This window comes from Phalaenopsis equestris, unplaced genomic scaffold (genome assembly GCF_001263595.1).
Source record: "Phalaenopsis equestris unplaced genomic scaffold, ASM126359v1 Scaffold231161, whole genome shotgun sequence".
In the NCBI taxonomy this organism is placed as follows: domain Eukaryota; kingdom Viridiplantae; phylum Streptophyta; class Magnoliopsida; order Asparagales; family Orchidaceae; genus Phalaenopsis; species Phalaenopsis equestris.
In genome coordinates this window covers 30,110-47,848 of record NW_018249131.1, presented here as the reverse complement: position 1 = coordinate 47,848, position 17,739 = coordinate 30,110, and the positions used below count along the sequence as shown (strand labels likewise).

Below are 17,739 nucleotides of genomic sequence, written 5' to 3'. Positions count from 1 at the left end.
GATAATTTTTTATCTTTGTGACTATATTTGGTTTTAATTTAGACTTCTTGTTTGTTTGCATGATTTCTACTTTTAAACTTAAGTATGGTTGTGTTTTCTCCATGAATTCTGAGTATTTTTCTTTATCTTTTTCCTTAAAATGATAAGTGATTAAGTATTGGATGGAAATTGTGTGAAATATTAGTCTTTAAGGTTGGAATAAGTTGTGATGATTTTAAACCTTGTACTTCATTTACTTCTTGATTTGATCAATTAAGATATTAATATCTGTTGTGAGAACATATACGATCCGATATGGTATTGTCTCAATCAACAAATGGTATGAATCACATGAAATTGTATGTATGAGAATGCAATTCATATGATTGAGTGCAAATAAATAAGAAAATAAATTTTAAAAGGTGCAGAATTAAAGGACTTTAGAGTGACAGGTTAAAGCCCCCAATTTGATTTATAGTTTTAGGTATTCATACGAGATGTTAGCCCTCATGTGGAGGGAGAAGAGGGAACTCTAGAGTGAGAGCTAGTTTCTTCCTTACCTAACTCGTCTTCAAGACTATTCAAACTTTAAATTAGCCAATGTTCTTTATAGCATCTCTAGTAAGGGTAAATAATATTATTGTTTCTATTTGACACAACACAATTTCAATACTTATACAACAAAATTCCTATACTTGTTATTGATTCATAATAAGGAAAAAGATATTTTATTTATATTGTCTTCATCTTAAATAAATCTAATTAAGTTTAATTAATTGTTTACTTTGCTTTCAATTATAAAAAATTTACAAAAAGAATCAAACTTTCATTCCTGTTATTGAATCTATAGTTTAAGTAAGAATATTTTGCTAAGTAGAATTTGTTATATCTAATTTCTTCTGATTTTAGTTGCATATTGTCCCTATGGGTTTAATATTCAAGACTTAATCAAAGTCCTATATTACTTGATAATGATACTTGCGCAGTATCTCATATTTAAATATAATAATTATATTTTTATTTGTTTCAAAGTCAAGTTTTTGCCTAGTTGTTGCTGGTTATCAAGTTCTTGAAGCCGTTGCAAAGTAAGAACTTTATGTAAGAAAAAATAAGAACATAATCCAATACATCGCATTGACATATAAAAGTCTGGATCAGTATACTTTGTATTCTATTAGATTTACATAACTAGTTGTCACTTAGAAGCTCCTAATATAAAAAAATCATGAATTATAGTTCTTTAAGAGTTGCATTGTTGCCTAAACAACTTCAACATAGCTAACTGGTCAATGTGAGTGCACTCAAGTTGTGAGATCACCGCCATCCCGAGTCTTAGGGTCTGTTTGAGGCAGTTTATAAGTGCAGGCTGCGTTTTCAAAACGCAGTCGTACCGTTTGGTTTGCGCGTTTCGCCAGCTTATTTGAAACTGCATTTGGGTTTTTAAACTAAACGCAGACCGCGGGTCGACCCCTGCGGCCGCCCCGCGGGCCGCGTTTCAAGATAAGCAGCTTATCCTGAAACGCACAAGTTGCCCCAAACAGACCCTTAGTTTCACTTACAACAGGTTTTAACATAACCTATTGTCACTTAAGTTATGCCAATGAAGCAAAGGAGATATTACTCATCACATGGAAATAAAAGTTATTCTATCTTAAAACAATTTTCCTACACATGTCACTACTTTGTAGAAAAAGAAAAGAGTAAAGAAAACTAGTCACGATGCGTGGATAAAACACAACAGAGAACTTCACTAAATCAAAACAAATATCATAGATAGTATTTACAATAATTATAAGATAATGAAAAGAACACAAAAATTAGATTTTTTGCTCTGAAAGAAAGATGTAAATCTTTCCAACAAACCCTCTTGCTGAACCACGCAATGCTTGTACATTTTCTTACACATATCTCTCAAAATCCCTCACCAATCTCTCCAGAAAATATACAAATCTATATTCCCACTCCTATTTACGGCCTTGGACGTTATTGGAGTTTCCAAGAGTTTGAAATGAAAAAAAGTGTACTCCCAAGTCCCAAAAGGAGCCTTACAAACTCCTTGGGCATCACATTTTGGAGCGTAGGCGTCACCCTACTGACATCACCCTATTTTGCGCCTGTTTCGCTCCGCTTCACCCCATTTTAGCTCAAATCCGCTCCAAATGTTATACCTACAAGATAAACATGAAAATAATGTTTCTTTAAAGTAAAATTTTACTCAAAAACATGTGATAAATGTAAAGGGAACTAAGCATAAGAAAAACAAATCAAAATGTGTCGGGTCAAAAATTTTTTCATTGCTCCATTTGACTCCAAATTGCACCATTTTACATCATCTTCTCCAAAACTCTATTTCTTGCACCTATAATAAAAAATACACAAAATACCTTCCATTAAAGTGCAATATCATTAAAAATGAGCATAAAATGTATATAAAAAGTAGCACATTTTTAGGTGTGTCAACCAACCAGGACAAACCCAAGGGTCAAACTTTCGACCTCCAGACTCATGCTAACCAGGTGACAACCAACGCTCACAACAGACGATAATCAACGACCCATTCAAAAGTTGTCTCAGTCAAATTTTTGCACTATCGATTCAGCGAGATTCATTACACGGGTCAGATAAACGGTAACGGCCACCCGAATATCCGATAAGAAGTCTGCATTATTCAGCGGATCTCCAAGCGACAGTTGTCGGGACTATAGACCCGACTGGACGTAATCATGCAAATAACCTAAGAAAATGGAAGGATATGAACATGCAAAAGCCTAAAGATTGTGTGAGGATTTATGTCGCACAGGATGAACAACCTTGAAATCTTAAGAATCTTATAGGTTTATGTTAATTAAGTTTATAGAAAGTAAGAAAAAACTATGTCTTAGGAGGCCTATCCTAAGTTCTTGTTATTTGTTTGGTTCTTGTGAAATGATTTTTTAAGTTAATGTTTATTATTGAAATAATTAAAAATGGATTTTATTTTATGTTAAGTGACGCACGTCAAGATCAAATGGTTATGTCATCCTGACATAATTTTTTGTTTTAAATTTACTTAGTCAAAAGAAGTTGTTAAACTTCTTTAGACCGGAGGACTCTTGTTAACAACCATAGGTTACCTCTTCCAAAAAATCATTGTAAATTTAAAAAATAAATCATTAAAATATTATTATTATTTAATATTTTATCTTATATGATGGTTTGAATTGATTTATTAAATTTTCAAATATTTTGTGATTCATTTAAATTAATTTTGTTATGAGAGTTTAAGAATTATTGAAAAATTAGTTAAGTGAATGTGTTTGTCACATGTTATAGGGTTTCGACCTAAACATAAATCATATGTTTTCTATCCTAGGGCTTCCTTTTCAAATGTCAGGAACATAATAAGTAAAAGAAGAATAGCAGCAACACATTTACGAACAAATAATATACAATCAAATGCAGTAAGTGAGCAAGTAGTAGAATATACCTGTTGGCTTTGATGTCATTTCAAGTAACCCAATTTTTTTAAAGAATCATAAAATAGCTTCATAACAATCAATTTATGCACCAACTTTGAAATATAAATGAAAGGATAAGAATTATCATGTAAGGTTGCTACAAGTAGTTAAAAAAAACTTCTTGAATTGCAGACTTAAATCGAAAAGAATTTTGGAGTAAGTGTCGCCACAAAGTGCGCCATCTAGGAGAAGGACAACTAACTTCCTAAGCAACCTTACATATGATACAATAATTGAAAATTTTACTTACAATACACTCAATTATTACATATCTACATATATTTCACACTAAACTTTCATTTTTACACACACAGTACTCAAATATTTAATATCATAGCAAAAATGGCATTATTAACAATTTTTTTAAGTGAGATACATTTTTTTATGCATAGGTTGAAAGTACCAAAGTGTTGCATATGTAAATATAAAATTTAAATGTGAGATACGTAAGTACATAAGAATTATGTGTTATGCATGTAAATTGTCGAAGTTAAAACAGTAGAATTTTATTTTATATATATATTTTTTATGTAACATGAATGATATGGGTGGTAGAGAGTAGTCTTCTGGTAACTAAATATAGCTCTCTAAGTCCCTAAAGATTATGTCAATTGAGGCCATTGAATTGATTCCATGACCACATGTGATCCCAGAGTGGGATCATGAATCATGAAAAGTTTCAAGAATTCCAAAATAAATTCGGCAAAGTTTCCAAATTTCTCAAACAAAAGCCACGTTAACTTTATATTTCCTCAAAATGAAATATTGAAAAAAACAATTTCCAAATCTTTCTTAAGTCAAAGCCATGAAGATTTCTTTTTTTCCAAAGTATGAAACACATAAGTCCCAAATTTTCATAAACAGGCATATTGAAGCTTCACATTTTCATAAAGCTACGGATTTCTTCAGATTTTTCAATTAAAACCTTCATATGAATAAACACAAATTCATGAAGAACTTTCACATAGCAAGAAATTTCATATATTCCATCAAAACTTTCATATGAATGAAATTATTTCACAAAGGACTTTCATGTAGAAAGAAATTTCATATATTCCATCCGAAGGGATTTGCCATAAGAGAACAAACAGCCACGGTAAAGAGGAGAAAACCTCGCATAGACCTCATGGAACTCATCAAGGCATATTTGTTGGCCTCACGAAACTTATCAGGAGAAATGATCTCTATACAAGCATTTACATACATGCCACACATTTCTCAAGTATTAGCAGCATATTCAATAACTAAGCATTATTCATATTTACATGCATGTCACTGAAATTTTTAATTCACCATCTTTTTAAAAGTAAAACACATCTTTTCATTGATAAATTGATGACATAAAAGTGTTATAAGTGTACCTATCAAACTTTAGGTGTTAGATAAGTAAATACATAAGAATTTTGTTGTATGTATGTAAATGCCGCAAAAATTTATTAATTTTTATGGGAATAAAGTGACTGAATGAGTAATTAAACTAAGTTACCTCCATCTAAGGCTCTGTTTGGCGCAGCTGCAGCTTCTCAGCTTTTCAGCTGCAGCTGCGCTGCCCCAGGAAACTGCTGCGAGGAAGCAGCTGCGGGGAAGTTTGCTGTCTGTTTGGTGCAACTGTGTGAAACCAGCTGTCGGACAGCTGTTTATAGAAAAAAGACCATACTGCCCTTGTTTGGTAAAACTGTTTAAAAAAAGAGTATAACAATCATATTTTTGGAACTTCAGTAGGCCCCCAAAGTGTTAAAAACTTTTGTATAAGAATAAGAACGCATATGGAACACAATTTTATGTATTTACATATCTAACACATATGGAACACCAATTTATGTATATATCTATGGAATCAATTATTATATGGAGTAATTTTATGTATTAAATAGTGTTGTAATAAATACAAATTAAAGAAATATTCTAAAATTATATTTTAGTCTATAAAATGGATATCTTAAAAACACGGAACCGAACATAAATACAAATTATATGTAATAACTTTTCACAAATCAAGATGAATACTTCACAAATCCAGCTTAATAGCATACATCTCTGAAGCACCATCAAAAGGAATCCTGCTCAACATTGCAATGAATTTCATCCATGATGGATTTCATTGGCATTGCCCAATCCAAAACAAAATTCTTGGAAATAATAATGACTAATTTTCAGAGCCCTTAGTTGCTCCAGTACCATTGCAGCAAAACAACATTGCATTTCTCCTCAAATTCAGGTTCTACTCCAGAAAACTTAAACTTCTTTGCAGCGGGCACCACCTACATGGAAATTGATAAACACCTAATTAATAATAAGCATATGAAGATACAAAATTACAAAATGTATAAAAAATTCTCACCGCAAGTCTGTCAGCCCATCATTCATCAGGTGCATCAACTGTTCGTTTCACTTGATCCATCCCAACTGAGGCCTGTAGATCCCCTTTTCAATTCTTTCCAAATTTTCCAGTCCTTCTTCAATTGGTCCCACTTGTTCTTCATTTGCAACTTGTCGTACTCCCTGCCTGTACATTTCTTGAAACATCTGATAATATTTTGCCACTCTTCTTTATTGAAAAAGGTCATAGGTCTATTTCCCCGTTCAATCTCTTTAAAGCAAAGATCGCAAAATGTATTTTTGTTTCTTTTTCCCACAATGCAGGTGTAGCAACCTCTTTATATTTATTATTTATGTTATGACTAAATCAAAACAAAGCCATGAAACGCAAAATTAAAATCAATTACAAAGTAAAAAATCAAATCAAACTTGTGCAAATATCAAGTACTATTTGGTCGATTAAACATATCTCAGGTTTTCACGTATTCTAGAACTGAAGTTCACTCTTGGCACAATAATGAGGTGGTCACTCCGCCAGACTAAACTTCAAAAATAGCATATAGAATATCTCAAATTGTAGAGAAACATTGGTTATAATGTTAGTCCAAGCACATTGGTTATAATGTTAGTCATAATGTTAGTCCAAGCAATTTATGATCCAATAAATGGGAAGCTCTGCTCCAGCCGAAAAAGCAAAAAAAACTACTTTTTGTACAAAAACTATTCAAATAACAAAATTAAGTTCTGTGCAACATATCAATGGGAGAAATATAAGAAATGTCCATGAGTGCAAATTTTAACTGGAATCAGACATGAAAGGTTTATGAAACTAATAAGAGTTATCAAGGATAAAACATATTGTGGAGAAGGTAGATGGGATAAAACCACAATCAAGCTAGCAATCCAATACCATTTAAATTATAAAAAAAAAGATAAAATAAATACATAAACAAAAGACTTGTCCTGTTTAGCGGATCCATATAAGTACCAAAGAACTATAGAGAGAACATATCTAGCACTCTATCATGCAAGTTTGATAAATTTTGAAATTAGAGTAAGAATCATAAGTTCTAGTTCATGCAAGTATATATCTAATATTTTCTTTTGATGTTAATTGCAGTTGTTATTCATCCATTTTGCAGAGCACATCGTCTAAAAACAAGAACAACAACAAAATATGGGATAAAAATTTGGGAGGAGAAATACCAGCTTCAGGTTTCGGTTTTGAGCGGGGCAGAACGGGGCTAGCTGCTTCGATCAGCACAAAACACCCGAGCGATGACGTTGGAAGGCGAGCAGCGGCCGGCCTAGCAGGGGGAGGAGAAGGGGGAATCTTCGCGAAGGGAGCAACAAGCAGGGGCTTCAGAGCGGGATGATCGAGAGGGCCGATCGAGCAGTAAGGGGTGGTTTACCGAACAGGAGGAGAAGGGGAGTCTTCGCGAAGGGGGCAACTTAGCGAGCAGGAGCTTCGGAGCGAGACAATCGAGCGGGGCGGCGGTTTCCCGAACAGGGGGAGGAGAAGGGGGAGTCTGCACGAAGAGAGGAAGAAGAGGCGGTTTCCCAAATTGGGTTAGGGTTCCTTGCGGGGATTTGGAGCGGGGCAAACGAGTGGGGCAAAGGAGCCTTTACTGCTCGAGAAAGCCAGGCCACGGGGTCGACCCCGCGGCCAGCTTTCTTCCTTTTAGCGGCAATCAACCGCTGCTGCGGAAGGAAAGCACGCGAAAATTTTTTTAACTTTCCAATTTGTGGGGCCGCGACGCTCGAAAAATGCGGCCCCAAACCGAGCCTAAGTCATCATGTATGCTCATTTGATTTGTTCCCAAATCCCAACTCTACGAGATATTTACCAGAGATGCTAAAAGTTAAAATATTCTCGTTTAGCAAAGAACATGCGGTGGAGTTCACTTTAAATTCGGAATCTAGAATTCCTTGCTCGAAACTATCTGCTTCAGTGAAAGCGCCTTTTGCGAGTAATGCAACACAATTATATCTTTTGCAGTGGAGATTTCCTTGAAGATGATTATAAGGCAGGACTTTGCTAAAACACTGAGAAAGGCACAGGATGCAGAAGAAGATGGTGCTTTTCGAAACTCTTCTCAACTCGACAAACACATGTCCATGTTGTTACACGGCACGCAGTATTGCCTTTGCTGCTGCTTCTCTTAAATTCAATTTTCCAACCTTCTTGAGTCTGGAGTCCATTTTTTTTTTCTTTTATCACCTAAGGCTGCTTACAATCCTATAACATCCAACCCAATCAAAACCATTTTTTTTAACTCGAAAAGAACGAAAGAAAAAAACTAAAGAAGGGCAGGAGGCCAAATAACAAACCTCTTGCCGAGTGGGAAATGCCTCTTGCCCTTCTATAGTTAGGAAGGAATTCTCTCTTTTGATCGCTTGATTTATTTGCTAGTATTCCGATCTCTTGGGTTTTCTGTAAAGAAAAATTAAGTAGATTTAGGTATTTGTTCCCTTCTTGGCAAGAAAAAAACCTCTTTCCGAGTGGGAAATGTTTCTTGCCCTTCTTTAGTTTGGAAGTAATTCTCTTATTTGATCGCCTAATTTCTTTGCTACTATTACAATCCCTTCGGTTTTTTGTAATGAAGAGTTGGTAGATTTAGGTATTCGTTGACTTCTTGGCAAGAGGCCAAATCAAAAACCTCTTGCAGAATGCTAAATGCCTCTTGCTCTTTAGTTAGGAAGAAATTCTCTCTATTACAATCTTCTTTCTTTACTAGTTTTCTGATCCCTTGGGTTTTCTGTAAAGTAGAGATAAGTAGATTTGGGTATTCGTTCCCTTCTTAGTTAGAGGCCAAATAAAAAACCTCTTGCAGAGTGGCAAATGTCTCTTGCCCTTTTTTAGCTCAGAATGAATTCTCTTCTTTGATTGCCTAATTTTTTTTGTTAGTATTCCGATCCCTTGGTTTTTCTGTAAAGAAGATTTGGTGGATTTAGGTATTCATTCCCTTATGGGAAAGAGGCCAAATCAAAAACCTCTTGCCGAGTGAAAAATACCTCTTGCTCTTCTTTAGTTGGGAAGGAATTCTCTCTTTTGATCGCCTAATTTCTTTGCTAGTATTCCAATTCCTTGAGTTTTCTGTAATGAAGAGTTGGTAGAATTTGGTGCAGGGAGAGAGGATAGCTTGCATTGGAAGCCACCTAACCCAAATTGATGATGTGTCTGGCTAGATGGCAGTGAATTGGCGGTGAGATGAGAAGAAATGGGTAGATATTAATTAATTGCTTTAATTAAATATTAGAGGAGCCTTTTTTATTTAAACTTTTTGTAAATTTATCTTTAGCATTCTATTTATTATTACTTTTTTAGAAATTGAATCATTTTATTCTATTTATTATGAAATTATTTTAATTGACTTAAATATATAAGGATTGAGCTAGTTATCTTTCAAATTCAGCTTATTTATTATTCTAATTTTATATTTAAATATTTATTTATATTTGATTACAATTGTTAAAATTTTTATTGAGAATTCATTTAGGTTATTTTTAAATTCTTTTATATTATAATTTTTTTATTCTTATTTAATTATAAATTTGTTATCATTTTAATTTTAATTATGTTTAATTTGCAATTTAATTAGGATTATAAAATTTGATAGAGTTTTTAATATTAAATTTGATTTGAATTTAATACTTCTTGATTATTGATTCATCTGTTTAATTCCAACATTAATCTGATTTATTTTTTCATTGTTTAATTTCTTATTTTATTTTCAATTTAGACTCAATCGTGGTTTAAGATGAACTTTAAACATGTTTGAGTTCATCTCGAACCAAAGATGTGATTAAGAATAAATATTAAGCTTAACTGATTGCCTAGGGCACTCACAATCCTTGTGGGAGCTCATATTGAGTTTCAATATATTGGTGTCAATGGACTCAAACAAGAGTCGAGAATTCAAAATCATAGACATGAGACTAAAAGAAGAGGTTTGAATTTTTTAAGTGATGAAGGCCTCAATACTGGTCCTCTAGGAGAGTTAGTAGAGAAGTCATTTGGCTAGATCATAGGTTCTAGTGAGAGGAAAATGAAGATCTCATAAAAATGGGGTCAACAGGTATGTCTACGCTATCTCTAGGAGAGCTTAATTTTTTTTTTCCATTGTATTGAAAATCAAAAGATTAAATGATTGATGTGGTTATTGCTAATGAATATACTAAATGCCAATTTGAATGCGACTTGACTGATTTATGCATTACGAGCACTCAGAATCACTCTTACTTATTTGCTTTGCCTTACAAGCGATCGAGAAGAAATTTCTCACCGAACATGACAAATCATCACAATACAAATAATAAGGCCAAATCATTTAATGCATTTATTGATTAAGTTAGAAGTTTGATACTGATTCGATTGATACTTTGCGAGTTATGCTTATGGAAGTTTCCATAAGGGCAGAGAGGAAATTAAAGTCATCTAGATGGATAGTGGACTACTGTCTCGTGTAACAGATTATATAAGAGATATTAGCATTAGAAAAGATTAAAAGAAATACAACTAAAAAAGAAAAGCCCATATGCGACCAATTGTAGACCCATCAAACTGAGCAACAAAGGAGAGTTTTTCAACTAGCACTGGAAAGCATAAATGCAACGTGAAGCAAATCTTCATAAAATGAAATCTCAGAAACTAAAATATACAAAAAAATAGTTCAACAAAACATAACCAGACATAACACAGGAGAGCAATAGTAGATAGTTGGACAAGATCACGTACAACATTTAAGATTTCCTCCTCCAGCCACAAGTAGTAACCTAATCTTGTTGATATTTCAAAGCTCTGGAAGATATGAAAAAGGTTCACAAGGGAAGCTAAGGAAGGTCTTCACCGACCTAAAAGTGGAGAAGATTTTCGAAAAGATGTGGGCGAATGAATATGAAAAGAGAAGAAGACTATTGGCCCAAAAGCAAACAAGAGAAGACGCCGATTTTCTTTAGCCGGCCCTTTGAAAACGAGGAAAGATAAGAACATACATGAAGGAGAAAAAAAATTGGAGATGATAGACGGCGAGTGAAACATTTTGACGGAAGGCTATTTTGGAGCAAAGAAAGGGGATTTGAGTGTTACACAAGTAAATAACAAGTTTCACATGTTGGGTATGTAAATAAATAACTTAGGTGTGTCAAGCCCATAAAAATCTCAATAAAAAAATATGGGAAAACTATGTGCATAGGAGAAGAATTCAACCCATCGAAAGAGAAATATTACAAGTGAAGAGTGTCAACCTTAACACTGAACTAAAGAAAGTGAGTGTGTCCTCGTACAAAGGAAGGAGATATCTATACACTACTGAAGAACACCTTATAAGGAAAATACTCAGCCGACAAAGAAGATCACTCAGATTGTAATCTAAAAATTATTATAAAATTACTCCAACAGTAGAAGCCTTCATTTTGTATGTTCATAACATCTTATTAAGGCGAGCAGCACTCACAAGATTCGGGTCACACATTTAACTAATTAATGAAAATTCATTGGATGGTGTAGAAAGTATTTATTCATTCCCAATATATTTTATGAAGGAACCACGGTCAGCCCAAAAGTATTACATGTGAAAACAAAGAATTCACACCTCTTCATTGGAAATGAATTCTGCACAACCTCCCACCAACAAATCTATATGTACATGTAACGATCATCACTACAGCAAACCCATTACACTACCCAATCAACACATCATAGAAGCTCTAACTAGAAAACCTTCCAGGAAGCAAGAATTTCCTGTATGACTTCAGCTATGAGCTCTCTATCTGCACTAAGCAGAAACAAATTGAAATCCTGACTGATCTCATAAATCTTGCCAAAGTGAACCAGATACCTCAAGCAAGAGGACTTCAGCCTCGGCAGCTGGTATATATATGCCATCTGGAGCCTCTCGAGCACGTTCTTCGAATCAATGTCTTCCAGGAGACTCTCATGGCAAGCTTCTTTGAGGTCGGAGATATCATACTTATCAGCAGCTCTGAGAAGAGCTGAACGGTGACTAAGAAACTCCTCAGCTTGGAAGTTTCCATAGATATAGTTGAGGAAGGCTTGGCAGGCTTCTAAGGACATGTCGGAGATGTTCACAGTAGAGAGCTTCTTCTCTTGGAGGTTGTGGGAAAACATTCTCTGGAAGACAGATGACTTTGTGGCAAGAACAGCCCTGTGGGCGCCAATGCTGCCGTCGCTGGCATTGATGGTGATGTCAGTATGGATGCTGTCAGTAAGCATCCTGCTGAGGGAGTTGAGAGAAGTGATGGGAGAATGTTTCTGGATGTGTTGACCAGACCAGATGGATGAGGGCTCCCCACCCTGTCAAGAGTAGACTGTTAATTGATTCAATGCATAGAATTGAAAAGACAACAAATTTTAGGGAATGTTTGATTGAGGTTTGTCAGAAGACAAGCTTTGATCAAGCCAGCAAAGGGAGGAAAAAATAAAAGCCAACAAAGAAGTTTCTGATTTATGTTGATCAATAAATATTAAGCCATACGTCAATTAATCTTCCATTAGTTTCACTTACTTGTTAGTTATCTATTTCAATGATAATTAATAAACTAATTCAATATTTAGCATATGCTGGAATCTTATAATTCTATGCTAACACATTTTAATAATCATTCATTTAAATGGTTTTGCTGATGCCAAGCTTAACATCTAAACTTTGCTTTTTCCACATTTATACCATAACCATTCATATCTCATCAAAAATACCACTACTATTAACTTTTAAAACGAAATATACCTTTTCATGAATAGGTAAGGTGGAATGTAGAAGTTGGTTTAGGTGTTAGAAATGAAAATAAGTAAGAATTAAGTGGTATGTATTTAAATCTTGCTTTTTTTACGCCTGTTTGATCTGTTTTATCCAATTGGGATCATAATTTACCTCATATGGTAAAATTTGTTTAGCTTTGAGTGGATTGGATCTCAGACATCCAATGTGAATCATAAGTTTGAACGGTTGTGGAATTACCATGGAACTATGGAGCATCTGCATCCAAGAATGACATCTAAGTTATAAGATTTTCTTGGATTAAAGATCTCTTGGTTTTGGTCTCTCTAAGAACAATGGTCAAGAATCATCAGTATTTTAAACATTGATGTTTTCCGTAATGTTTTTCCACTTTTTTTTTTTTTCTGTGTTCTCATGCTGGCAAACCATTCCGTTTGAAGTTATCACAAAATGTTGGAAGACATGAAGGGTGTTTAGCATGAAGAAAAGTCTGCAGCTTGTCAACTTTACTATAAAGTATGGTATAACAAGACAAACAGAGCTCATAATATTAAAAATTTACAGTGTGTTTAGGGCAGTTTGTGTTTATTTAGATAAGCAGCTTGTTCTGAAACGCGGCCCGCGGACAGCATTTAATGTAAAAACCCAATCACATTTTCGGATAAGTTGCCGAAACGTATTTTCCTAACGGATAAGTTGCCGAAACGTATTTTCCTAATGGTAAGACAGCACGAGCCCTCAAATTATAAGTAAAAGAAAGCTATGCGCCCCCAGCCACCATCACATTTTTAACCACATCTCGCACTGTAGATGCGCAGGCTCGAACCGTGCACAGACACACACATTAAAATGTGCGGAGTGCAGACATGCATGCTATTAGGAAAGATACAATTTAATTGTCATTTGCCCTCTTAACTATATTAGTTGCCCCAATTGACTCGCGAAAAAATTCTCATTTAAACTACAAATTTATTAATATTGGAATTTAGAAAAACCTTCATTGTTAGTGCTCTTAGACGATAATTTAAGAATACATAAATGTTAAATTTACTGATCTAAATTTTAATTTCTGTTCAAAAAGAATTATTATTTTCTTAAACTGACGGAAAAATGGCCTATAACAGCACAGCGAGGTGGTTTATTCCCAAGATAATATATTTCTCATTTAAGCAGCAGCAATATCTCTTTTCAAAACGACGTGGGACTAAATTACACCATGAGCTTTCACAACTTTTACGAAATTTACATACATACTACTCAATTCCTATGTATACACATACCTAACACCTAAATTTCAAGTTTTACATACATATCATCTTACTTGTGCATAAAAAAAAGTATTTCACTTATTCAAAATTAAGATAGTGATAAAAAATATTAATTTAATGATTCTTTTGTATATGGAAAATTTGGGTTTTAAAAATGTAAAAAGTGATTTTTATATGTTAGATGTGTACATACATTAGAATTGGGTGGTATGTATGTAAATGCCTATATTTAAAACATAAACTTTTTGTTTATTTGAGCTAACCAAAATAGAAACTAAAAACATGAGATGAATTATAGTTAGTCTCAATGTATAAACTTTTTTTATTATTTATTTCACATATATTTACTTATTAGTTTTTTTTATATATATTTTTTGTATTTAGTTTGAGATTGACATTACAGTTAGACTTTCATGAAATTATATTTAATATGAATATTCACATTAACATATAATTTTTTTTTTTTCAATACAGAAAAGAAAATGCAAAAGAGATTGAATATTAATAAATGCAAAAGTTTTAATTCACGTTTTTATAATAAATTTCATGTTTTTATCATATTAGGAGCATAGAAAAATATTATATAAAATGTGAAAATTAAAATTTTTTATAATAAATTTGCCCCACCTCAAAAAAAAAAGCTTGTTCGGCCCTTGGATATATATAATATTTCTAGAAAAAAAATATAAATAACTAATAAGATAATCTTACTAAATTGGGTAAAACCGTATATTGAGGGTGAAAAAACTCCAAAAAGTTTATTTGGAGAGAGAACAACATAAAAGAATAAAATTTTTGAAGAAAGGCCCCTACTATATGACTTTAGTCCGCTTGTAGTGTAAGAGTTGTTTGCATGTAAATTTAACGGAGCGACCAAAAAAGATTAATCAGCGTAAGGAAAAGATAACACAGTTTACAATTGTTGTAAAGAAGTGATGTTAGTTAGTTGACAGATCTAATAACTTGAGAAAATGCAGTACAGAAACATTTGCATATCACAACACTAACTTTTACAATTATTTAAAGTTTATCCTTTTGAGTAACGGGACTAGGCTCACTTGAATAGGCCGACACTGAAATTAAAATTTTTTAATATCATAAGAATGTTATATAATTTTAATATTATAGGGCTTTTTTTTTCTCTATTAATAAATTTATCTCGTCACATACTTTAGTCTTAAAGAAAATTTTTTTTTTTTTTTGCCGGTTCCAGACCCTTTACTACTTTGTGATTTTGCCGACCCTGAAAATTAATGCCAGTTCCGCCATCCACATGCTTCGCACCAGTCTTTATTTACTTCAATCTATATTTACTAGATATATTTCTTTCCTCTAATTGTCTCTACTCTTCGGAAGAATCGAAAAAGAAAAATATTAATAGTACAACAGAACTTTTAGGCATCATATCGGCGTATACAATGCTCTATTGAGCCAATCACTTGAAAGTGATAAAATAGTTTATACGGATAAACGTATGTACGGACAATCAATCATGGCGGAGTACACTTGAAGTCCACAATGTATTATATCATTATCGGTTTTCTGCACATACGATTATCTGTAGCTAAAAATTTTTTCATGAAAGGAGCCCACTGGTGTCACTGTCATTAAAACCATGTAAAATCATTATTTATATATTGTGTTTTTAGTAATATTTTCCAAATTATATAATGATTAATGTTGGCATGAGTTAGATTTAACATAATCACAATCTTCAAAGGAAAAATTACTCACAGATGGCGGCACAATCTTGAGGTCAAGGAACTCAACGTCAATAACGAACTTCCCTGCAAAGTTGTCGACTGCCCAGACAAAGTAGTCGTTATTCTTTAGCTGCTTGTCACTAATTCCTGAAAACAAAATAATACTTCAGCTAAGCTTAAATTAAAAGCTTCTCAGTCATTCGGTTCCCACCTCCTCTACGACTTGTTGCTGACACCTGAAATCCAACACCATGAATAATGGAAGTAAAAGTAGATAACAGAAATAAGAAAATGGAGAAGAATTAGACCTGGATGAACAATTGTTCTGCGATCTGTAGCAGAGGATGAGACAATTTTGACGATAAAGGAAGCAATTGGAGACTGCTCCGATGTCATGTTTGACACTTCTGGGTATAACTTTACAAATAATTGCCTGCTTCTTTCCAAGGTCATGTACCTAGTCAAAGTTGAGGTCATAAAAATGGCAATAAGTGGATTAACTCACTATAAAAACAAATTGAAAGAGGGCAAAAACATAAAGTAATTCACAAGATTGCAACAAAGGAAGCGATTGCATAGCTTTACAGCAAATCTGGGGAAAGAAGTGGCCATCATTTCAAAGGTTGGGTATAAATCTAAATATCTAATCATTACTGAATTTTCTCACATCGGGGAAAAGGACACAATTTGATGGAGAAAAAGTTTTTCTACGAAACAAAATAACAAATAATAAAATAAATAAAAAACACTGATGAACAAAAGCAAATTGTTTTAAGCTTCTAGCACGCAATTACTAAATTGATTATTGTTAGTATTCTCATTCTGGTTTCATGTTATCAAAGCTTTCTTGATTCTCAAATCAAAATTAAAAACCAACTAAAGAATCAAATTCAGTTCGAGTTGAACTTACTTGAGTGCAGTTTTATTAAATCTCTGTATTGAAAGTGTGTTTACTCGGTTTTTTTTATATGATTCTCTATGTTAAAAGTTTGGTTACTCATTCATAAAACTTAAATTATACAAATAATCTTGTGTAAAGAGAAAATTGTTGTATACAAAATGACATTCATACTGCATTTGATATAATAATTATGTTAAAAACAAGAAATGTGTCGAGTTAGAGATGATTTTTGTTGTATGAGCATGAATGAGAGATCAACAAATAATTAGCATATATTCTGCACTTATTATTCAATTCCGTGGCTTCCATAAGTGAATATTATGTAATGATTATATTAAGAAATTTATTAATTCGTATATGAACTTCAATCCTTCTTGAATTCTGTGCACTTGATGCTTGAATATGTTTCACCGTGGAATCGAAATGAATTTATTAGCGCCGATATTGAGGCTAGAAATCTAACCCCTAAAAAGCCTATCCATAGCTTTACTCCTAATTAATTCACAAAATTCAAACACATAGCAATGAACAGAGGATTCATCATAGCTAAACACAAATAAGAAGATTAATCGAAATCCAGAGAGAGTGAGAGAACCAGTTCCAGAGGCCAATCTTGAAAGGATCCGACTTGCGGTAAGTGAAAGAAGAGAGGGCATCGATCCTCCATTGGGCGAGCCTGGGTGTAGTATCGACTCGATAAACCGAATCGCTCATCCTCGCCATCAGCGATGATGATGCCACCGCGATCGCTGCGGCGACCTCATTTATGCAATCAAAGATGCCAAGCAGCTCACCGGCCTTTCCCAGCTTGCCTCACTTCCTTTTTCCGCATCAACACCAAATCACCGACAAGAAGAACTATGTTCGAAACTGAAATCTCCCTAATATCTCAAAGAGATGTTAGGGTTTATTGATTCTCCAAAAGTGGATGAGTCCAGCACGCGAATGGTGTGGAATTCCTTTTACTCCAGTAACTAAGGAGCGATGCAAGGGGAAAAAGAAAAGTTGATCACAGCAGCGAGTGTTGTGAAGCCTGCTCCTTTTATTGACTTCGACAACTCCCAAAAACAGAAGCGAAGTTAGTGATGAAATCAGAACCGTTCATCTGGCTTGAGCATAACGGCTGCGTTGCTTTTATGTTTGCTTCTTCATTGACAATATAAAATAGCCCTGGTACCCACAAAGCGAAAATTACGCACTTTGGACTTCTAGAAATTTGCCAAGGGTTTGCTTAAAGGTCGGAGCGACAATTTTCTCATATTACGCGAGCTGGTTATTTAAAAAGTACTCTTACAAAAATGTTAGTCTCTATTTTTTATTTAAATTTAATAA

The 17,739-nt window shown here is 33.7% G+C and overlaps 1 protein-coding gene across 1 annotated transcript; it reads right to left on the bottom strand.

Moving 5' to 3' along the window:
- Positions 1 to 11,302: 11,302 nt before the first annotated feature.
- LOC110038115 (BTB/POZ domain-containing protein At1g55760-like) lies at positions 11,303 to 17,434 on the bottom strand. Its single transcript, XM_020742885.1, has 4 exons — positions 17,003 to 17,434; positions 15,815 to 15,963; positions 15,538 to 15,653; positions 11,303 to 12,111 (listed from the first exon to the last, which is right to left on the bottom strand). Exons 1-4 carry the CDS (start codon positions 17,128 to 17,130, stop codon positions 11,509 to 11,511), a joined length of 996 nt encoding a protein of 331 aa, XP_020598544.1. The 5' UTR covers positions 17,131 to 17,434; the 3' UTR covers positions 11,303 to 11,508.
- Between the last annotated feature and the right edge of the window lie 305 nt (positions 17,435 to 17,739).

Coding starts and splice junctions, on each gene's coding strand:
- LOC110038115 (XM_020742885.1), bottom strand. CDS start 17,130: ATGGCGAGGATGAGCGATTCGGTTTATCGAGTCGATACTACACCCAGG. Junction 15,964..17,002: donor AAGATTGGCCTCTGGAACTG/GTTCTCTCACTC, acceptor AACTTTGACTAG/GTACATGACCTTGGAAAGAA. Junction 15,654..15,814: donor CAGAACAATTGTTCATCCAG/GTCTAATTCTTC, acceptor TTTTGTTTTCAG/GAATTAGTGACAAGCAGCTA.